Source organism: Oncorhynchus masou, chromosome 7 (genome assembly GCF_036934945.1).
Source record: "Oncorhynchus masou masou isolate Uvic2021 chromosome 7, UVic_Omas_1.1, whole genome shotgun sequence".
Classification (NCBI taxonomy): Eukaryota; Metazoa; Chordata; class Actinopteri; order Salmoniformes; family Salmonidae; genus Oncorhynchus; species Oncorhynchus masou.
Window position 1 is genome coordinate 7588627 of NC_088218.1, and position 24381 is coordinate 7613007.

Genomic DNA, 24381 nt, shown 5'->3' on the forward strand with positions numbered 1-24381 from the left:
CTAATCCTGTTGTTCCCTTCTCTCTGTCCTCACTCCTTACCCTGTTGTGTTCCCTTCTCTCTGTCCTCCCTCCTAACCCTGTTGTGTTCCCTTCTCTCTGTCCTCCCTCCTAACCCTGTTGTTCCCTTCTCTCTGTCCTCCCTCCTAACCCTGTTGTTCCCGTCTCTGTCCTCCCTCCTAACCCTGTTGTGTTCCCTTCTCTCTGTCCTCCCTCCTAACCCTGTTGTTCCCTTCTCTCTGTCCTCCCTCCTAACCCTGCTGTTCCCGTCTCTGTCCTCCAGTTGAAGCAGCGTCAGGAGGCAGTGAATGGGAACCCCATGGCTCTAGATGAACTGAGAGAAGCTATTCTCCTAGCTGAGGAGGCCTATCCTGGGATCTCTGACTCCCTGGTCACACAACTGGTTAACAGACTGCAGAGGTGTGATTACGAGCCCCTATAACCCTAGTACCCTACCACTAACCCCTATAACCCTAGTACCCTACCACTAACCTAACCATAGTACCCTACCACTAACCCCTATAACCCTAGTACCCTACCACTAACCCTAGTACCCTACCACTAACCCCTATAACCCTAGTACCCTACCACTAACCCCTATAACCCTAGTACCCTACCACTAACCCCTATAACCCTAGTACCCTACCACTAACCCCTATAACCCTAGTACCCTACCACTAACCCTAGTACCCTACCACTAACCCCTATAACCCTAGTACCCTACCACTAACCCCTATAACCCTAGTACCCTACCACTAACCCCTATAACCCTAGTACCCTACCACTAACCCCTATAACCCTAGAACCCTACCACTAACCCCTATAACCCTAGTACCCTACCACTAACCCCTATAACCCTAGTACCCTACCACTAACCCCTGTAACCCTAGTACCCTACCACTAACCCCTATAACCCTAGTACCCTACCACTAACCCCTATAACCCTAGTACCCTACGACTAACCCCTATAACCCTAGTACCCTACCACAAGCTCCTATAACCCTAGTACCCTACCACTAACCCCATAACCCTAGTACCCTACGACTAACCCCTATAACCCTAGTACCCTACCACTAACCCCTATAACCCTTGTACCCTACCACAAACACCTATAACCCTAGTACCCTACCACTAACCCCTATAACCCTAGTACCCTACCACTAACCCCTATAACCCTAGTACCCTACCACTAACCCCTATAACCCTAGTACCCTACCACTAACCCCTATAACCCTAGTACCCTACCACTAACCCCTATAACCCTAGTACCCTACCACTAACCCCTATAACCCTGGTACCCTACCACTAACCCCTATAACCCTAGTACCCTACCACTAACCCCTATAACCCTAGTACCCTACCACTAACCCCTATAACCCTAGTACCCTACCACTAACCCCTATAACCCTAGTACCCTACCACTAACCCCTATAACCCTAGTACCCTACCACTAACCCCTATAACCCTAGTACCCTACCACTAACCCCTATAACCCTAGTACCCTACCACTAACCCCTAAAACCCTAGTACCCTACCACAAACACCTGTAACCCTTGTACCCTACCACAAACACCTATAACCCTAGTACCCTACCACTAACCCCTATAACCCAAGTACCCTACCACTAACCCCTATAACCCTAGTACCCTATCACTAACCCCTGTAACCCTAGTACCCTACCACTAACCCCTATAACCCTAGTACCCTACGACTAACCCCTATAACCCTAGTACCCTGCCACTGACCCCTATAACCCTAGTACCCTACCACTAACCCCTATAATCCTAGTACCCTACCACTAACCCCTATAACCCTTGTACTCTACCACTAACCCCTATAACCCTTGTACCCTACCACAAACACCTGTAACCCTTGTACCCTACCACAAACACCTATAACCCAAGTACCCTACCACTAACCCCTATAACCCAAGTACCCTACCACAAACCCCTATAACCCTAGTACCCTACCACTAACCCCTATAACCCTAGTACCCTACCACTAACCCTAGTACCCTACAACAAACCCCTATAACCCTAGTACCCTACCACTAACCTAACCCTTGTACCCTACCACTAACCCCAATAACCCTAGTACCCTAGTACCCTACCACTAACCCCTATAACCCTAGTACCCTACCACTAACCCTAGTACCCTACCACTAACCCTAGTACCCTACCACTAACCCTAGTACCCTACCACTAACCCCTATAACCCTAGTACCCTACCACTAGCCGCTATAACCCTAGTACCCTATCACTAACCCCTATAACCTTAGTTCCCTACCACTAGCCGCTATAACCCTAGTACCCTACATCTAACCCCTATAACCCTAGTACCCTACCACTAACCCCTATACCTTAGTACCCTACCACTGACCCTATTACCCTACGACAAACCCCTATAACCCTAGTGCCCTACCACTAGCCCCCAAAACCTGAGTACCCTACCACTAGCCCCTATAACCCTAGTATGATACCGCTAGCCCCTATAACCCTAGTACCCTTCCGCTAGCCCCTATAACCCTAGTATGATACCGCTAGCCCCTATAACCCTGTATGATACCGCTAGCCCCTATAACCCTAGTACCCTACCGTTATCCCCTATAACCCTAGTACCCTACCGCTAGCCCCTATAACCCTAGTATGATACCGCTAGCCCTATAACCCTAGTATGATACCGCTAGCCCCTATAACCCTAGTACCCTGCCGCTAGCCCCTATAACCCTAGTATGATACCGCTAGCCCCTATAACCCTGTATGATACCGCTAGCCCCTATAACCCTAGTACCCTACCGTTATCCCCTATAACCCTAGTACCCTACTGCTAACCCCTATAGCCCTAGTACCCTACCGCAAGCCCCTATAGCCCTTGTACCCTACCTCTAGCCCCTATAGCTAGCCCTTATACCCTAGTACCCTACCACTAACCCCTGTACCTTACCACTAACCCCTATACTCTAGTATCCTACCACTAACCCCTATACCCTAGTACCCTACCACTAACCCTTATACCCTAGTACCCTACCACTAACCCGTATACACTAGTACCCTACCACTGACCCTAGTACCCTATGACAAACCCCTATAACCCTAGTACCCTACCTCTATCCCCTAAAACCCGGGTACCCTACCGCTATCCCCTAAAACCCGAGTACCCTACCGCTATCCCCTATAACCCTAGTAACCTATCGCTAACCCCTATAGCCCTAGTACCCTACCACTAGCCCCTATAGCCCTAGTACCCTACCGCTAGCCCCTACTACCCTACCGCTAGCCCCTATAACCTAGTACCCTACCACTGACGCTAGTACCCTATTACTAACCCCTATAACACTAGTACCCTATCGCTAGCCCCTAGTACACTACCGCTAGCCCCTATAACCATAGTACCCTACCACTAGCCCCTATAGCCCTAGTACCCTACCACTAACCCTAGTACCCTACCACTAGCCCCTATAGCCCTAGTACCCTGCCACTAACCCTAGTACCCTACCGCTAACCCTAGTACCCTACCACTAGCCCCTATAACCCTAGTACCCTACCACTAACTATAGTACCCTACCACTAACCCATATAACCCTAGTACCCTACCACTAGCCCCTATAACCCTAGTACCCTAACCCTAGTACCCTACCACTAACCCCTATAACCCTAATACCCTACCACTAGACCCTAGTACCCTACCACTAACCCCTATAACCCTAGTACCCTACCACTAGCCCCTATGGCCCTAGTACCTTTACCTCTAACCCTTATACCCCTAGTACCCTGCCACTAGCCCCTATACCCCTAGTACCCTACCACTAACCCTAGTACCCTACCACTAACGCTCGTACCCTACCACGAGCCTCTATAACCCTAGTACCCTACCACTATCCCCTATAGCCCTAGTACCCTACCGCTAACCCTAGTACCCTACCACTAACTCCTATAGCCCTAGTACCCTACCGCTAACACTAGCACCCTACCACTGGCCCCTATAACCCTAGTACCCTACCGCTAACCCTAGTACCCTACCGCTAACCCTAGTACCCTACCACTAACCCTAGTACCCTACCACTAACCCCTATAGATACATCTAATCCCACACCTGTCCACTGTCCTAACCTATCTCCATCTTCTCTCTCCTCTCTCTTAGATTTTCTTCAGGCAGGAAGTCTTCGTGCTCTTCTCCCTAGTGATTGGCTCTCTGCCCCGGCCCGCCTCTCCCAGGTCCCGACCCCTGTCTGTGGTCCAGTCAGAGGTTAGAGGTCAGCCTGGATAACACCATAGGTGTCCGTCACACATTCCTGCTGGAGAACCCTGAACACACCCGATGCGTGGTGATCAACTCCAAGGCCTCTTTTAGTAACTTGATAAACCTGTGGAGATCAGAGGGGGCAGTAGAGCCCAGTCACTCTGTTAACACTGCTGGAGAATTAATCCAAGAGCAAGGAGACACTGCTTCTCAGAGGAGGACCCATCAGTATGGACCCAGTCTGTCTGGAACCAGAGGGAGACCCATCACTATGGACCCAGTCTGTCTGGAACCAGAGGGAGACCCATCACTATGGACCCAGTCTGTCTGGAACCAGAGGGAGACCCATCACTATGGACCCAGTCTGTCTGGAACCAGAGGGAGACCCATCAGTATGGACCCAGTCTGTCTGGAACCAGAGGGAGACCCATCAGTATGGACCCAGTCTGACGGAACCAGAGGGAGACCCATCAGTATGGACCCAGTCTGACTGGAACCAGAGGGAGACCCATCAGTATGGACCCAGTCTGTCTGGAACCAGAGGGAGACCCATCAGTATGGACCCAGTCTGACGGAACCAGAGGGAGACCCATCAGTATGGACCCAGTCTGACTGGAACCAGAGGGAGACCCATCAGTATGGACCCAGTCTGTCTGGAACCAGAGGGAGACCCATCAGTATGGACCCAGTCTGTCTGGAACCAGAGGGAGACCCATCAGTATGGACCCAGTCTGTCTGGAACCAGAGGGAGACCCATCAGTATGGACCCAGTCTGACTGGAACCAGAGGGAGACCCATCAGTATGGACCCAGTCTGACTGGAACCAGAGGGAGACCCATCAGTATGGACCCAGTCTGACAGAACCAGAGGGAGACCCATCAGTATGGACCCAGTCTGTCTGGAACCAGAGGGAGACCCATCAGTATGGACCCAGTCTGTCTGGAACCAGAGGGAGACCCATCAGTATGGACCCAGTCTGACTGGAACCAGAGGAGACCCATCAGTATGGACCCAGTCTGTCTGGAACCAGAGGGAGACCCATCAGTATGGACCCAGTCTGTCTGGAACCAGAGGGAGACCCATCAGTATGGACCCAGTCTGACGGAACCAGAGGGAGACCCATCAGTATGGACCCAGTCTGTCTGGAACCAGAGGGAGACCCATCAGTATGGACCCAGTCTGTCTGGAACCAGAGGGAGACCCATCAGTATGGACCCAGTCTGACTGGAACCAGAGGGAGACCCATCAGTATGGACCCAGTCTGACTGGAACCAGAGGGAGACCCATCACTATGGACCCAGTCTGACTGGAACCAGAGGGAGACCCATCAGTATGGACCCAGTCTGTCTGGAACCAGAGGGAGACCCATCAGTATGGACCCAGTCTGTCTGGAACCAGAGGGAGACCCATCAGTATGGACCCAGTCTGACTGGAACCAGAGGGAGACCCATCAGTATGGACCCAGTCTGACTGGAACCAGAGGGAGACCCATCAGTATGGACCCAGTCTGACTGGAACCAGAGGGAGACCCATCAGTATGGACCCAGTCTGTCTGGAACCAGAGGGAGACCCATCAGTATGGACCCAGTCTGACTGGAACCAGAGGGAGACCCATCAGTATGGACCCAGTCTGACTGGAACCAGAGGGAGACCCATCAGTATGGACCCAGTCTGTCTGGAACCAGAGGGAGACCCATCAGTATGGACCCAGTCTGTCTGGAACCAGAGGGAGACCCATCAGTATGGACCCAGTCTGACTGGAACCAGAGGGAGACCCATCAGTATGGACCCAGTCTGTCTGGAACCAGAGGGAGACCCATCAGTATGGACCCAGTCTGTCTGGAACCAGAGGGAGACCCATCAGTACAGACCCAGTCTGACTGGAACCAGAGGGAGACCCATCAGTATGGACCCAGTCTGTCTGGAACCAGAGGGAGACCCATCAGTATGGACCCAGTCTGTCTGGAACCAGAGGGAGACCCATCAGTATGGACCCAGTCTGACTGGAACCAGAGGAGACCCATCAGTATGGACCCAGTCTGTCTGGAACCAGAGGGAGACCCATCAGTATGGACCCAGTCTGACGGAACCAGAGGAGACCCATCAGTATGGACCCAGTCTGTCTGGAACCAGAGGGAGACCCATCAGTATGGACCCAGTCTGACTGGAACCAGAGGGAGACCCATCAGTACGGACCCAGTCTGTCTGGAACCAGAGGGAGACCCATCAGTATGGACCCAGTCTGACGGAACCAGAGGAGACCCATCAGTATGGACCCAGTCTGTCTGGAACCAGAGGGAGACCCATCAGTATGGACCCAGTCTGTCTGGAACCAGAGGGAGACCCATCAGTATGGACCCAGTCTGTCTGGAACCAGAGGGAGACCCATCAGTATGGACCCAGTCTGACGGAACCAGAGGGAGACCCATCAGTATGGACCCAGTCTGTCTGGAACCAGAGGGAGACCCATCAGTATGGACCCAGTCTGACGGAACCAGAGGGAGACCCATCAGTATGGACCCAGTCTGACTGGAACCAGAGGGAGACCCATCAGTATGGACCCAGTCTGACTGGAACCAGAGGGAGACCCATCAGTATGGACCCAGTCTGACTGGAACCAGAGGGAGACCCATCAGTATGGACCCAGTCTGACTGGAACCAGAGGGAGACCCATCAGTATGGACCCAGTCTGTCTGGAACCAGAGGGAGACCCATCAGTATGGACCCAGTCTGTCTGGAACCAGAGGGAGACCCATCAGTATGGACCCAGTCTGACTGGAACCAGAGGGAGACCCATCAGTATGGACCCAGTCTGTCTGGAACCAGAGGGAGACCCATCAGTATGGACCCAGTCTGACTGGAACCAGAGGGAGACCCATCAGTATGGACCCAGTCTGACTGGAACCAGAGGGAGACCCATCAGTATGGACCCAGTCTGACTGGAACCAGAGGGAGACCCATCAGTATGGACCCAGTCTGACTGGAACCAGAGGGAGACCCATCAGTATGGACCCAGTCTGTCTGGAACCAGAGGGAGACCCATCAGTATGGACCCAGTCTGTCTGGAACCAGAGGGAGACCCATCAGTATGGACCCAGTCTGACTGGAACCAGAGGGAGACCCATCAGTATGGACCGAGTCTGACGGAACCAGAGGGAGATCCATCAGTATGGACCCAGTCTGTCTGGAACCAGAGGGAGACCCATCAGTATGGACCCAGTCTGTCTGGAACCAGAGGGAGACCCATCAGTATGGACCCAGTCTGACTGGAACCAGAGGGAGACCCATCAGTATGGACCCAGTCTGTCTGGAACCAGAGGGAGACCCATCAGTATGGACCCAGTCTGTCTGGAACCAGAGGGAGACCCATCAGTACGGACCCAGTCTGTCTGGAACCAGAGGGAGACCCATCAGTATGGACCCAGTCTGTCTGGAACCAGAGGGAGATCCATCAGTATGGACCCAGTCTGTCTGGAACCAGAGGGAGACCCATCAGTATGGACCCAGTCTGTCTGGAACCAGAGGGAGACCCATCAGTATGGACCCAGTCTGTCTGGAACCAGAGGGAGACCCATCAGTATGGACCCAGTCTGACTGGAACCAGAGGGAGACCCATCAGTATGGACCCAGTCTGACTGGAACCAGAGGGAGACCCATCAGTATGGACCCAGTCTGTCTGGAACCAGAGGGAGACCCATCAGTATGGACCCAGTCTGTCTGGAACCAGAGGGAGACCCATCAGTATGGACCCAGTCTGACTGGAACCAGAGGGAGACCCATCAGTATGGACCCAGTCTGTCTGGAACCAGAGTTAACTAACCTGTGTCTCTGCAGCACCATGCCTGAAGGGGAGAGAATCAAACGCAACCAACCCCCCGCTCTACCCCCCACTACCACTACCCCCCCCCCCCTGCTCCTCTCTGTGGTCTCCTGACTCCCCCCTGCTCCTCTCTGTGATCTCCAGACTCCCCTGCTCCTCTCTGTGGTCTCCTGACTCCCCCTGCTCCTCTCTGTGATCTCCTGACTCCCCCCTGCTCCTCTCTGTGGTCTCCTGACTTCCTCCTGCTTCCCTCTGTGGTCTCCAGACTCCCCGTGGCTCCTCTCTGTGGTCTCCTGACTCCCCCTGCTCCTCTCTGTGATCTCCAGACTCCCCCCTGCTCCTCTCTGTGGTCTCCAGACTCCCCTGCTCCTCTCTGTGGTCTCCAGACTCCCCCCTGCTCCTCTCTGTGGTCTCCAGACTCCCCCTGCTCCTCTCTGTGGTCTCCAGACTCCCCCTGCTCCTCTCTGTGGTCTCCAGACTCCCCCTGCTCCTCTCTGTGGTCTCCAGACTCCCCCCTGCTCCTCTCTGTGATCTCCAGACTCCCCCTGCTCCTCTCTGTGGTCTCCAGACTCCCCTGCTCCTCTCTGTGGTCTCCAGACTCCCCCTGCTCCTCTCTGTGGTCTCCAGACTCCCCCTGCTCCTCTCTGTGGTCTCCAGACTCCCCCTGCTCCTCTCTGTGGTCTCCTGACTCCCCCTGCTCCTCTCTGTGGTCTCCAGACTCCCCCTGCTCCTCTCTGTGGTCTCCAGACTCCCCCTGCTCCTCTCTGTGGTCTCCAGACTCCCCCTGCTCCTCTCTGTGGTCTCCAGACTCCCCCCTGCTCCTCTCTGTGGTCTCCAGACTCCCCCCTGCTCCTCTCTGTGGTCTCCTGACTCCCCCCTGCTCCTCTCTGTGGTCTCCAGACTCCCCCTGCTCCTCTCTGCGGTCTCCAGACTCCCCCTGCTCCTCAGGGCTGTTGCAGCAGTCTTTGTGAACCTCAGGTGAATTGCTTTAGATGGATGGCTCCTCCAAGCCACTGGGGGCTCTGTGCTGTGTAGGATTTATTTGTAAACAAACCAAACTGTATATATGTTCAGCTGTCACTGACATTGCAATCATCAGTCACTGTGTACAAACTGTCATGATGTGCTTTTGTAGATAATGTTGAAGGTAAATATTTAAGACTCTAATGGACAAAATGCCTTGACTTTTTTTTTTGAGATGGGTTGTAAACATTTGTTCAGCAGTTTTACTGAGCAGTGAAACTCAACAGTACTTTGTTTTCTTTGGGAGTTTGACCCTGTTGGGCTAGGTCAGTAACCATAGTAACCAACCACAGCAGGCAGTTCACTCTGCTCAGTGTATATATAGACACTGTTCTGTTGATTGGTAGTGAGTTCACTCAGCTCAGTGTATATATAGACACTGTTCTGTTGATGGGTAGTGAGTTCACTCAGCTCCTCTCAGCTCAGTGTATATATAGACACTGTTCTGTTGATGGGTAGTGAGTTCACTCAGCTCAGTGTATATATAGACACTGTTCTGTTGATTGGTAGTGAGTTCACTCAGGTCAGTGTATATATAGACACTGTTCTGTTGATGGGCAGTGAGTTCACCCAGCTCCTCTCAGCTCAGTGTATATATAGACACTGTTCTGTTGATGGGCAGTGAGTTCACTCAGCTCAGTGTATATATAGACACTGTTCTGTTGATGGGTAGTGAGTTCACTCAGCTCCTCTCAGCTCGGTGTATATATAGACACTGTTCTGTTGATTGGTAGTGAGTTCACTCAGGTCAGTGTATATATAGACACTGTTCTGTTGATGGGTAGGGAGTTCACTCAGCTCAGTGTATATATAGACACTGTTCTGTTGATGGGTAGTGAGTTCACCCAGCTCCTCTCAGCTCAGTGTATATATAGACACTGTTCTGTTGATGGGCAGTGAGTTCACTCAGGTCAGTGTATATATAGACACTGTTCTGTTGATGGGTAGTGAGTTCACCCAGCTCCTCTCAGCTCAGTGTATATATAGACACTGTTCTGTTGATGGGTAGTGAGTTCACTCAGCTCCTCTCAGGTCAGTGTATATATAGACACTGTTCTGTTGATGGGTAGTGAGTTCACCCAGCTCCTCTCAGCTCAGTGTATATATAGACACTGTTCTGTTGATGGGTAGTGAGTTCACTCAGCTCCTCTCAGGTCAGTGTATATATAGACACTGTTCTGTTGATGGGTAGTGAGTTCACTCAGCTCAATGTGTATATAGACACTGTTCTGTTGACGAGTAGTGAGTTCACCCAACTCCTCTCAGCTCAGTGTATATATAGACACTGTTCTGTTGATGGGCAGTGAGTTCACTCAGCTCAGTGTATATATAGACACTGTTCTGTTGATGGGTAGTGAGTTCACCCAGCTCCTCTCAGCTCAGTGTATATATAGACACTGTTCTGTTGATGGGCAGTGAGTTCACCCAGCTCAGTGTATATATAGACACTGTTCTGTTGATGGGCAGTGAGTTCACCCAGCTCCTCTCAGCTCAGTGTATATATAGACACTGTTCTGTTGATGGGCAGTGAGTTCACCCAGCTCAGTGTATATATAGACACTGTTCTGTTGATGGGTAGTGAGTTCACTCAGCTCCTCTCAGCTCAGTGTATATATAGACACTGTTCTGTTGATGGATAGTGAGTTCACTCAGCTCCTCTCAGGTCAGTGTATATATAGACACTGTTCTGTTGGTGGATAGTGAGTTCACTCAGCTCAGTGTATATATAGACACTGTTCTGTTGATTAGTAGTGAGTTCACCCAGCTCAGTGTATATATAGACACTGTTCTGTTGATGGGCAGTGAGTTCACTCAGCTCAGTGTATATATAGACACTGTTCTGTTGATGGGCAGTGAGTTCACTCAGCTCAGTGTATATATAGACACTGTTCTGTTGATGGGTAGTGAGTTCACTCAGCTCCTCTCAGCTCAGTGTATATATAGACACTGTTCTGTTGATGGGTAGTGAGTTCACTCAGCTCCTCTCAGCTCAGTGTATATATAGACACTATTCTGTTGATTGGTAGTGAGTTCACTCAGGTCAGTGTATATATAGACACTGTTCTGTTGATGGGTAGTGAGTTCACTCAGCTCCTCTCAGCTCGGTGTATATATAGACACTGTTCTGTTGATTGGTAGTGAGTTCACTCAGCTCAGTGTATATATAGACACTGTTCTGTTGATGGATAGTGAGTTCACTCAGCTCCTCTCAGCTCAGTGTATATATAGACACTGTTCTGTTGATTGGTAGTGAGTTCACCCAGCTCAGTGTATATATAGACACTGTTCTGTTGATGGGCAGTGAGTTCACTCAGCTCAGTGTATATATAGACACTGTTCTGTTGATGAGTAGTGAGTTCACTCAGCTCCTCTCAGCTCAGTGTATATATAGACACTGTTCTGTTGATGAGTAGTGAGTTCACTCAGCTCCTCTCAGGTCAGTGTATATATAGACACTGTTCTGTTGATGGGCAGTGAGTTCACTCAGCTCAGTGTATATATAGACACTGTTCTGTTGATGGGTAGTGAGTTCACCCAGCTCCTCTCAGCTCAGTGTATATATGGACACTGTTCTGTTGATGGGCAGTGAGTTCACTCAGCTCCTCTCAGGTCAGTGTATATATAGACACTGTTCTGTTGATGGGCAGTGAGTTCACTCAGGTCAGTGTATATATAGACACTGTTCTGTTGATGGGCAGTGAGTTCACTCAGCTCCTCTCAGGTCAGTGTATATATAGACACTGTTCTGTTGATTGGCAGTGAGTTCACTCAGCTCCTCTCAGCTCAATGTGTATATAGACACTGTTCTGTTGACGAGTAGTGAGTTCACCCAACTCCTCTCAGCTCAGTGTATATATAGACACTGTTCTGTTGATGGGCAGTGAGTTCACTCAGCTCAGTGTATATATAGACACTGTTCTGTTGATGGGTAGTGAGTTCACCCAGCTCCTCTCAGCTCAGTGTATATATAGACACTGTTCTGTTGATGGGCAGTGAGTTCACCCAGCTCAGTGTATATATAGACACTGTTCTGTTGATGGGCAGTGAGTTCACCCAGCTCCTCTCAGCTCAGTGTATATATAGACACTGTTCTGTTGATGGGCAGTGAGTTCACCCAGCTCAGTGTATATATAGACACTGTTCTGTTGATGGGTAGTGAGTTCACTCAGCTCCTCTCAGCTCAGTGTATATATAGACACTGTTCTGTTGGTGGATAGTGAGTTCACTCAGCTCAGTGTATATATAGACACTGTTCTGTTGATTAGTAGTGAGTTCACCCAGCTCAGTGTATATATAGACACTGTTCTGTTGATGGGCAGTGAGTTCACTCAGCTCAGTGTATATATAGACACTGTTCTGTTGATGGGCAGTGAGTTCACTCAGCTCAGTGTATATATAGACACTGTTCTGTTGATGGGTAGTGAGTTCACTCAGCTCCTCTCAGCTCAGTGTATATATAGACACTATTCTGTTGATTGGTAGTGAGTTCACTCAGGTCAGTGTATATATAGACACTGTTCTGTTGATGGGTAGTGAGTTCACTCAGCTCCTCTCAGCTCGGTGTATATATAGACACTGTTCTGTTGATTGGTAGTGAGTTCACTCAGCTCAGTGTATATATAGACACTGTTCTGTTGATGGATAGTGAGTTCACTCAGCTCCTCTCAGGTCAGTGTATATATAGACACTGTTCTGTTGGTGGATAGTGAGTTCACTCAGCTCAGTGTATATATAGACACTGTTCTGTTGATTGGTAGTGAGTTCACCCAGCTCAGTGTATATATAGACACTGTTCTGTTGATGGGCAGTGAGTTCACTCAGCTCAGTGTATATATAGACACTGTTCTGTTGATGAGTAGTGAGTTCACTCAGCTCCTCTCAGCTCAGTGTATATATAGACACTGTTCTGTTGATGAGTAGTGAGTTCACTCAGCTCCTCTCAGCTCAGTGTATATATAGACACTGTTCTGTTGATGGGTAGTGAGTTCACTCAGCTCAGTGTATATATAGACACTGTTCTGTTGATGGGCAGTGAGTTCACCCAGCTGTGTCGAGTGTTTGAAGGAAACAAAGTGTTGCTAATGGCCGTCTTCTGCTATACGTTGACTCTGGCCGGGATTCAATCCGATTCCGGTTTATAGGCATTGCGGCTTTTAAAGGGGCACATTTTAAATTGAACCGCCTGTGAATGTGGTCTCCACAATCCCCTGAACAACATTTACATTTACATTTAAGTCATTTAGCAGACGCTCTTATCCAGAGCGACTTACAAATTGGTGAATTTACCTTCTGACATCCAGTGGAACAGCCACTTTACAATAGTGCATCTAAATCATTTAAGGGGGGGGGGGTGAGAGGGATTACTTTATCCTATCCTAGGTATTCCTTGAAGAGGTGGGGTTTCAGGTGTCTCCGGAAGGTGGTGATTGACTCCGCTGTCCTGGCGTCGTGAGGGAGTTTGTTCCACCATTGGGGGGCCAGAGCAGTGAACAGTTTTGACTGGGCTGAGCGGGAACTGTACTTCCTCAGTGGTAGGGAGGCGAGCAGGCCAGAGGTGGATGAACGCCTTCAACCCTTTAACTGCACACCAAGAGAAACAATATCACAAAAAGGGTTCTGCAAAATATGTGTATTTAGCCTCAATATAGGCTGTAAATGAATCATTTTTGACTACATGACTTAAACGTTGATAGAGAATGCATCACAAAATCTCAACCCCGGTGGTTGACTTGACCAATTAGAGTAAACTGATTTAGTGTTGGATTTGCATAGACTTTTCAAATCATCTAAAACAATGATCCATTCATTTACATTGTCTGCTGAAGATAGGCCTAATTAAATCAGGACTGATATCTATATATTAACAAAATATTATACATTTGTGTATAATATTTAAATGCATGTCAATTTATATTGTATATTTTACAGTTTATATGCTTAGAATACAATGAAAATGACATGCGCTGAATATATAGTGAAACATATGGAAGATAACAGACAGACTGTAAATAATGATATGGATTTGAAAGGATTTTTGTATTTGCGCAGACCAGGAAATCCCATACCAATATGTTTCTGTTGTCCGTCATCACTAGCTTTGATTTCATTCCTTTAATGGGCAACTCAATATGTTTCTGTTGTCCGTCATCACTAGCTTTGATTTCATTCCTTTAATGGGCAACTCAATATGTTTCTGTTGTCCGTCATCACTAGCTTTGATTTCATTCCTTTAATGGGCAACTCAATATGTTTCTGTTGTCCGTCATCACTAGCTTTGATTTCATTCCTTTAATGGGCAACTCAATATGTTTCTGTTGTCCGTCATCACTAGCTTTGATTTCATTCCTTTAATGGGCAACTCAATATGTTTCTGTTGTCCGTCATCACTAGCTTTGATTTCATTCCTTTAATGGGCAACTCAATATGTTTCTGTTGTCCGTCATCACTAGCTTTGATTTCATTCCTTTAATGGGCAACTCAATATGTTTCTGTTGTCCGTCGTCACTAGCTTTGATTTCATTCCTTTAATGGGCAACTCAATATGTTTCTGTTGTCCGTCGTCACTAGCTTTGATTTCATTCCTTTAATGGGCAACTCAATATGTTTCTGTTGTCTGTCGTCACTAGCTTTGATTTCATTCCTTTAATGGGCAACTCAATATGTTTCTGTTGTCCGTCGTCACTAGCTTTGATTTCATTCCTTTAATGGGCAACTCAATATGTTTCTGTTGTCCGTCGTCACTAGCTTTGATTTCATTCCTTTAATGGGCAACTCAATATGTTTCTGTTGTCCGTCATCACTAGCTTTGATTTCATTCCTTTAATGGGCAACTCAATATGTTTCTGTTGTCCGTCATCACTAGCTTTGATTTCATTCCTTTAATGGGCAACTCAATATGTTTCTGTTGTCCGTCATCACTAGCTTTGATTTCATTCCTTTAATGGGCAACTCAATATGTTTCTGTTGTCCGTCGTCACTAGCTTTGATTTCATTCCTTTAATGGGCAACTCAATATGTTTCTGTTGTCCGTCGTCACAAGCTTTGATTTCATTCCTTTAATGGGCAACTCAATATGTTTCTGTTGTCCGTCGTCACTAGCTTTGATTTCATTCCTTTAATGGGCAACTCAATATGTTTCTGTTGTCCGTCGTCACTAGCTTTGATTTCATTCCTTTAATGGGCAACTCAATATGTTTCTGTTGTCCGTCGTCACTAGCTTTGATTTCATTCCTTTAATGGGCAACTCAATATGATTCTGTTGTCCGTCATCACTAGCTTTGATTTCATTCCTTTAATGGGCAACTCAATATGTTTCTGTTGTCCGTCATCACTAGCTTTGATTTCATTCCTTTAATGGGCAACTCAATATGTTTCTGTTGTCCGTCGTCACTAGCTTTGATTTCATTCCTTTAATGGGCAACTCAATATGTTTCTGTTGTCCGTCATCACTAGCTTTGATTTCATTCCTTTAATGGGCAACTCAATATGTTTCTGTTGTCCGTCATCACTAGCTTTGATTTCATTCCTTTAATGGGCAACTCAATATGTTTCTGTTGTCCGTCATCACTAGCTTTGATTTCATTCCTTTAATTGGCAACTCAATATGTCTCTATTGTCCGTCATCACTAGCTTTGATTTCATTCCGTTAATGGGCAACTCACCGACCTGCTAAAACAGATGTTTCAAATTGTAAAACAACGTTAGAAATTAAATGCTCTTAAATGATGTTTTAGAGGTCAACAGCATTTTACAACCTTGTCATTTCACATTTTAAACACACAATTAACACTGAGTGATGAATGACGTTGGGTTTGGATAATGTTCACTTTCTGGTTGTTTAAAACAAATATATGGGACAAACATGTAAACCATGTGGTAATTTTTACTAAATGGCTTGTTTGAGATACAATAAGCTAACAAAATGCATGTTTAATTCCATTTAAAATTGGCTGCTGCCATGTTAAAGGGTTTAAAGGGTTTTGAATCCCAGACAGAGATCTGACATGATTATAGGGTTTAAAAGGGAATCCCAGCCAGAGATCTGACATGTTTATAGGGTTTAAAAGGGAATCCCAGCCAGAGATCTGACATGATTATAGGGTTTAAAAGGGAATCCCAGCCAGAGATCTGACATGTTTATAGGGTTTAAAAGGGAATCCCAGCCAGAGATCTGACATGTTTATAGGGTTTAAAGGGAATCCCAGCCAGAGATCTGACATGTTTATAGGGTTTAAAAGGGAATCCCAGCCAGAGATCTGACATGTTTATAGGGTTTTAAAGGGAATCCCAGCCAGAGATCTGACATGTTTATAGGGTTTTAAAGGGAATCCCAGCCAGAGATCTGACATGTTTATAGGGTTTAAAGGGAATCCCAGCCAGAGATCTGACATGTTTATAGGGTTTAAAGGGAATCCCAGCCAGAGATCTGACATGTTTATAGGGTTTAAAGGGGATCCCAGCCAGAGATCTGACATGTTTATAGGCTTTAAAAGGGAATCCCAGCCAGAGATCTGACATGTTTATAGGGTTTAAAAGGGAATCCCAGCCAGAGATCTGACATGTTTATAGGGTTTAAAAGGGAATCCCAGCCAGAGATCTGACATGTTTATAGGGTTTAAAAGGGAATCCCAGCCAGAGATCTGACATGTTTATAGGGTTTAAAGGGAATCCCAGCCAGAGATCTGACATGTTTATAGGGTTTAAAAGGGAATCCCAGCCAGAGATATGACATGTTTATAGGGTTTTAAAGGGAATCCCAGCCAGAGATCTGACATGTTTATAGGGTTTTAAAGGGAATCCCAGCCAGAGATCTGACATGTTTATAGGGTTTTAAAGGGAATCCCAGCCAGAGATCTGACATGTTTATAGGGTTTAAAAGGGAATCCCAGCCAGAGATCTGACATGTTTATAGGGTTTAAAGGGAATCCCAGCCAGAGATCTGACATGTTTATAGGGTTTAAAGGGAATCCCAGCCAGAGATCTGACATGTTTATAGGGTTTAAAGGGAATCCCAGCCAGAGATCTGACATGTTTATAGGGTTTAAAAGGGAATCCCAGCCAGAGATATGACATGTTTATAGGGTTTAAAGGGAATCCCAGCCTTATACGTTGACGATATGTTTCAGATTGACTACTGTAGCAACAAGGCTGAGGAGTTGCATCATCTACCCAGGGATGAACTGATGAGAGATCTGAGATACCGTTATAGTCCAGTATCAGAGTAAGGATATGGACCGCAGACGGCCAACAATGAAACACAGACATTTTGGTTCCTTTATCCGATCTGCCGCTTTCTAGAGCTGTCTGTGTGTATCATCTCTGCTTGTCATCCGAACCCCTCCAAGGTAATGGAAGCTCCTGTAGCTTTCAGTGACCTCACCAATAAACACTTCCTGCTAACAGACTCTGGGCCCTGGATGTATTTCTGTTCGTCACACGTGCAGAAGACCCTGGACACCACGTGTCAAACTCCAGGCCTTGAGGGCCTTGTGTGTCTGGGGGTTTTCTCTCTTCACTTGATTTGATCAATGAAGGTCCTTAATGAGTTAGACTACCAGCCGAGGGGACTTCCTGTGTTGTAACTGGACAGGAAATAAGGTTGTGTCTACACTGACACGGGACTTCTGCGACCAGAATAGAAGATCACATTGAAAAGACGGGTTCTGCACGCACACAAGTGTTCTTCCTGTTCAGATCTGTCTTGACCACTTCAGGTGGTGGTCAGGGATGTGCGCAGGTTTCCTCCTCAGTCTGGACCCAATCGGGCTCCGGAAAGAGCATACAGTAGGTGACGTCATCAGCTCTCTTCCCACAAGAAGAAAACGTGTGTTTTGGAGGTTGGTAGTACCAGAGTGTCCTCTGGGCGTTTCGCTCTCAGACCGTTCAGAGCGTTCACACTGGACGCTCTGGCCGAGGAGGAGGGTTGATCCTGACCTCACACCAGCAGTCACCCACCCAAGATAACTGGCTAAAGTTGGCTAGCTACACTATTAATGGAGGTGTGGAGGAGGTGTGTCTACAGATGCACTGTATTAATGGAGGTGTGGAGGAGGTGTGTCTATAGATCCACTGTATTAATGGAGGTGTGTCTACAGATACACTGTATTAATGGAGGTGTGGAGGAGGTGTGTCTATAGATCCACTGTATTAATGGAGGTGTGTCTACAGATACACTGTATTAATGGAGGTGTGGAGGAGGTGTGCCTATAGATCCACCGTATTAATGGAGGTGTGGAGGAGGTGTGTCTATAGATCCACTGTATTAATGGAGGTGTGGAGGAGGTGTGTCTATAGATCCACTGTATTAATGGAGGTGTGTCTACAGATACACTCTATTAATGGAGGTGTGTCTACAGATACACTGTATTAATGGAGGTGTGTCTACAGATACACTGTATTAATGGACGTCTGGGACCTGGTAGAATCCATTGAAGGGTTTAGGTAAACTGGGACCTGGTAGAATCCATTGAAGGGTTTAGGTGAACTGTCTGGGACCTGGTAGAATCCATTGAAGGGTTTAGGTAAACTGTCTGGGACCTGGTAGAATCCATTGAAGGGTTTAGGTAAACTGTCTGGGACCTGGTAGAATCCATTGAAGGGTTTAGGTAAACTGTCTGGGACCTGGTAGAATCCATTGAAGGGTTTAGGTGAACTGGGACCTGGTAGAATCCATTGAAGGGTTTAGGTAAACTGTCTGGGACCTGGTAGAATCCATTGAAGGGTTTAGGTGAACTGGGACCTGGTAGAATCCATTGAAGGGTTTAGGTAAACTGGGACCTGGTAGAATCCATTGAAGGGTTTAGGTAAACTGGGACCTGGTAGAATCCATTGAAGGGTTTAGGTAAACTGGGACCTGGTAGAATCCATTGAAGGGTTTAGGTAAACTGAGACCTGGTAGAATCCATTGAAGGGTTTAGGTAAACTGGGACCTGGTAGAATCCATTGAAGGGTTTAGGTAAACTGTCTGGGACCTGGTAGAATCCATTGAAGGGTTTAGGTGAACTGGGACCTGGTAGAATCCATTGAAGGGTTTAGGTGAACTGGGACCTGGTAGAATCCATTGAAGGGTTTAGGTGAACTGGGACCTGGTAGAATCCATTGAAGGGTTTAGGTAAACTGTCTGGGACCTGGTAGAATCCATTGAAGGGTTTAGGTAAACTGGGACCTGGTAGAATCCATTGAAGGGTTTAGGTAAACTGGGACCTGGTAGAATCCATTGAAGGGTTTAGGTAAACTGGGACCTGGTAGAATCCATTGAAGGGTTTAGGTAAATGTCTGGGACCTGGTAGAATCCATTGAAGGGTTTAGGTAAACTGTCTGGGACCTGGTAGAATCCATTGAAGGGTTTAGGTAAACTGTCTGGGACCTGGTAGAATCCATTGAAGGGTTTAGGTAAACTGTCTGGGACCTGGTAGAATCCATTGAAGGGTTTAGGTAAACTGTCTGGGACCTGGTAGAATCCATTGAAGGGTTTAGGTAAACTGGGACCTGGTAGAATCCATTGAAGGGTTTAGGTAAACTGGGACCTGGTAGAATCCATTGAAGGGTTTAGGTAAACTGGGACCTGGTAGAATCCATTGAAGGGTTTAGGTAAACTGGGACCTGGTAGAATCCATTGAAGGGTTTAGGTAAACTGGGACCTGGTAGAATCCATTGAAGGGTTTAGGTAAACTGGGACCTGGTAGAATCCATTGAAGGGTTTAGGTAAACTGTCTGGGACCTGGAAGAATCCATTGAAGGGTTTAGGTGAACTGGGACCTGGTAGAATCCATTGAAGGGTTTAGGTAAACTGGGACCTGGTAGAATCCATTGAAGGGTTTAGGTAAACTGGGACCTGGTAGAATCCATTGAAGGGTTTAGGTAAACTGGGACCTGGTAGAATCCATTGAAGGGTTTAGGTAAACTGGGACCTGGTAGAATCCATTGAAGGGTTTAGGTAAACTGTCTGGGACCTGGTAGAATCCATTGAAGGGTTTAGGTAAACTGGGACCTGGTAGAATCCATTGAAGGGTTTAGGTGAACTGTCTGGGACCTGGTATAATCCATTGAAGGGTTTAGGTAAACTGGGACCTGGTAGAATCCATTGAAGGGTTTAGGTAAACTGGGACCTGGTAGAATCCATTGAAGGGTTTAGGTAAACTGTCTGGGACCTGGTAGAATCCATTGAAGGGTTTAGGTAAACTGGGACCTGGTAGAATCCATTGAAGGGTTTAGGTAAACTGGGACCTGGTAGAATCCATTGAAGGGTTTAGGTGAACTGTCTGGGACCTGGTAGAATCCATTGAAGGGTTTAGGTAAACTGGGACCTGGTAGAATCCATTGAAGGGTTTAGGTAAACTGGGACCTGGTAGAATCCATTGAAGGGTTTAGGTGAACTGGGACCTGGTAGAATCCATTGAAGGGTTTAGGTAAACTGGGACCTGGTAGAATCCATTGAAGGGTTTAGGTGAACTGGGACCTGGTAGAATCCATTGAAGGGTTTAGGTGAACTGGGACCTGGTAGAATCCATTGAAGGGTTTAGGTAAACTGGGACCTGGTAGAATCCATTGAAGGGTTTAGGTAAACTGGGACCTGGTAGAATCCATTGAAGGGTTTAGGTGAACTGGGACCTGGTAGAATCCATTGAAGGGTTTAGGTGAACTGTCTGGCACCTGGTAGAATCCATTGAAGGGTTTAGGTAAACTGGGACCTGGTAGAATCCATTGAAGGGTTTAGGTAAACTGGGACCTGGTAGAATCCATTGAAGGGTTTAGGTGAACTGTCTTGGAGGTATGAGTATTTGTAGACGAATGGGTGTATATTCATGTCCTAAGAAGACAGGATATTGAGTTTCTTAAACAAAGGTGCAGATTGAGCCAGGTAATTAGGGAGGAGGTGAGTTGTCTTGCAAATGTATTTTGTATAATGAGGGTGTAGGTAGGAGGCACATGTACTGGCACAGACAATATTACAGTAACTGAGATATGGGTAAATGAAGCTCTAATATAGAGTTACGAAGCCTGATGAACCCCTGATACCAACAGATTACGTCACTTGGCTGCAGACATGTTGAATGTCTTGGTTCCAGGATAACTGTTACAACTCAGAGGAATCCAGGATGTTCCATTTCATTCCCAAACATTCAGATTCACTCATTTATTATTATTGTGTTTTTATTATGTAATACATCATTTCTCATTCTTACTAATGAACACAATAAAATGTAGATTTTTTTTAACATTTAAAGATAAACAAATTAGCTGGAACTTATCAGAAAATGTCCATGACTGAGTTGGTTTCATTAATTAGTGAATGAAAATTGTGTGATAAAATCAAATTGGTGTCATCAGCAAAGAGAAGGGGAAGTACGGTAGAATACCCAGCAGTAAGGTTATTGATATAGATTAGTATGGTAGTGGACCCAGCAATAAGGTTATTGATATAGAATAGTATGGTAGAATACCCAGCAGGTCATTGATATAGATTAGTATGGTAGAATACCCAGCAGGTTATTGATATAGATTAGTATGGTAGTGGACCCAGCAATAAGGTTATTGATATAGAATAGTATGGTAGAATACCCAGCAGTAAGGTCATTGATATAGATTAGTATGGTAGTGGACCCAGCAGGTCATTGATATAGATTAGTATGGTAGAAGACCCAGCAGGTTATTGATATAGATTAGTATGGTAGAAGACCCAGCAGGTTATTGATATAGATTAGTATGGTAGAAGACCCAGCAGGTCATTGATATAGATTAGTATGGTAGAAGACCCAGCAGGTCATTGATATTGATTAGTATGGTAGTAGACCCAGCAGGTTATTGATATAGATTAGTATGGTAGTAGACCCAGCAGGTCATTGATATAGATTAGTATGGTAGTAGACCCAGCAGGTCATTGATATAGATTAGTATGTTAGTAGACCCAACAGGTTATTGATATAGATTAGTACGGTAGAAGACCCAGCAGGTTATTGATATAGATTAGTATGGTAGAAGACCCAGCAGGTAGGTTATTGATATAGATTAGTATGGTAGTAGACCCAGCAGGTCATTGATATAGATTAGTATGGTTGTAGACCCAGCAGGTCATTGATATAGATTAGTATGGTAGAAGACCCAGCAGTCAGGTTATTGATATTGATTAGTATGGTAGTAGACCCAACAGGTCATTGATATAGATTAGTATGGTAGAAGACCCAGCAGGTCATTGATATAGATTAGTATGGTCGTAGACCCAGCAGGTCATTGATATAGATTAGTATGGTAGTAGACCCAGCAGGTTATTGATATAGATTAGTATGGTAGTAGACCCAGCAGGTTATTGATATAGATTAGTATGGTAGTAGACCCAGCAGGTCATTGATATAGATTAGTATGGTAGTGGACCCAGCAGTAAGGTTATTGATATAGATTAGTATGGTAGTAGACCCAGCAGGTCATTGATATAGATTAGTATGGTAGTAGACCCAGCAGGTCATTGATATAGATTAGTATGGTAGAAGACCCAGCAGGTTATTGATATAGATTAGTATGGTAGAAGACCCAGCAGGTCATTGATATAGATTAGTATGGTCGTAGACCCAGCAGGTCATTGATATAGATTAGTATGGTCGTAGACCCAGCAGGTCATTGATATAGATTAGTATGGTAGTAGACCCAGCAGGTTATTGATATAGATTAGTATGGTCGTAGACTCAGCAGGTCATTGATATAGATTAGTATGGTAGTAGACCCAGCAGCCAGGTTATTGATATAGATTAGTACGGTAGAAGTCCCAGCAGTCAGGTTATTGATATAGATTAGTATGGTAGTAGACCCAGCAGTCAGATTATTGATATAGATTAGTACGGTAGAAGTCCCCGCAGTAAGGTTATTGATATAGATTAGTATGGTAGAAGACCCAGCAGTCAGGTTATTGATATAGATGAGGAATCACAAGGTCTAATTATCCAACCCTATGGTACGCCTAGACATCTTGGCCCTAGTAGATGCACAGCCGTTTGTGTTCTAGTTCCTGCCAATATCAAACTCTACACAGCCATTGAAGAGGAATGGGACATTCACAATCTTCAGGCTGATCAGCTCTATGCATCACGCTGCACAAGGTAAATGGTGGTCACACCAGAACCTGGCTGGTTTTCTGATCCACGCCCCTCCCTTTTTAAGCTATCTGCATTCTCAGGCACGTGAAATCCATAGTATAGGGCCTAATGAATGTATTTCAATTGACTGATTGATTTCCTTATGTGAACTGTATCTCAGTAAAGTCTTTGAAATTGTTGCATGTTGTGTGTATATATAATTTACAATCCTCTTATACAAATGGCGTACTCATTAACTTAGCTCTTATCAATAGCTAAGAAAGCTGTTATCGTGCTGAAGTTCAAGGTCAGAAAACACAGAGAGAAAACTGCATAAAAAGGGAATGACGTTCCATTTACAGGTGCTTACCTCGGGTTGGAATTCTGCCCTCGGAACCAAACTAAACTGGGATGGAGTGGTCTGATTTTGTCCAAAAGAAACTCTCATTTTCGTTGCAAAACAAAGAGGTTTGGACTAATGATTACCTTACACCTGGCTAACAATATCACGACACAAAGTAAGACTCATCCTCTTTATTGAAGCACTTGACTGCCAGGGACTCACTTGGTGTGGAATTAACCCAAAACAATTACATATCCAGTACACAAAACACTGTACTGGGAAATTAATAGGAATGGTCATTCATACAGTATGTCCTCTTTCGAATAAATTATGATGAGCAAAAATACATTCATAATGTTGCTTTTGCTACATGGTGCAAAATAAATCATTGTAAAAAATTATTTACAATATATCAAAGTCAAAATTTACCCATAAAGCTGTATCGAAGGATTAATGTTCATAAGATTAAGTTCCAATGGTTCTCTCTCTGAGACCTGTTCTGATTGGTTCAGGAGGAGGAAGTGGTGTGAATGGGGAGTTTTACATCTTGCTCTGTTTGACATCTTGGTTATGCTGCTCAACAACAGAATCCCTCTTCTTCTTGTCAGAACCCTTGCTGCTCTTGCTGCAGTCTGAGTCCTTTCTCTCCATCTCAACCCGATCTCTCTTCTTCTCCTCCGGCTCGTGTTCCGGCTGGCGGAACTGGGCCTCGATCTCCGCTGGGTCAGTGTAGGTGTAGAAGTAGGACATGACGGCGAACACAATACACACCACCACAAGGAGAGAGGCAAACAGGATGTATTCTGCCCACTGGAACACACAAACACACAGGGGTTAATATCACTACTCTGCCCCCTGGAACACACAGGGGTTAATATCACTACTCTGCCCC

At 46.4% G+C, this 24381-nt stretch overlaps 2 protein-coding genes across 4 annotated transcripts in view; one reads left to right on the top strand and one right to left on the bottom strand.

The window, feature by feature from the left end:
• LOC135543144 (serine/threonine-protein kinase 24-like) overlaps positions 1-6268 on the top strand; it is a 41943-nt gene extending 35675 nt beyond the window's left edge. For all 3 annotated transcript variants that reach the window (XM_064970220.1, XM_064970221.1, XM_064970224.1), the window contains 2 exons: positions 282-418; positions 4139-6268. In XM_064970220.1, the coding sequence (XP_064826292.1) occupies positions 282-418; positions 4139-4178 (177 nt within the window). In that variant the 3' untranslated portion in view covers positions 4179-6268. The remainder of the gene's footprint in view (positions 1-281; positions 419-4138) is intronic.
• A 17397-nt stretch (positions 6269-23665) lies between these two features.
• Positions 23666-24381, bottom strand: part of LOC135543146 (solute carrier family 15 member 1-like) — a 109801-nt gene continuing 109085 nt past the window's right edge. The window contains 1 exon segment of the mRNA XM_064970226.1: positions 23666-24299. Within this exon segment, the coding sequence (XP_064826298.1) occupies positions 24030-24299 (270 nt within the window). The 3' untranslated portion in view covers positions 23666-24029.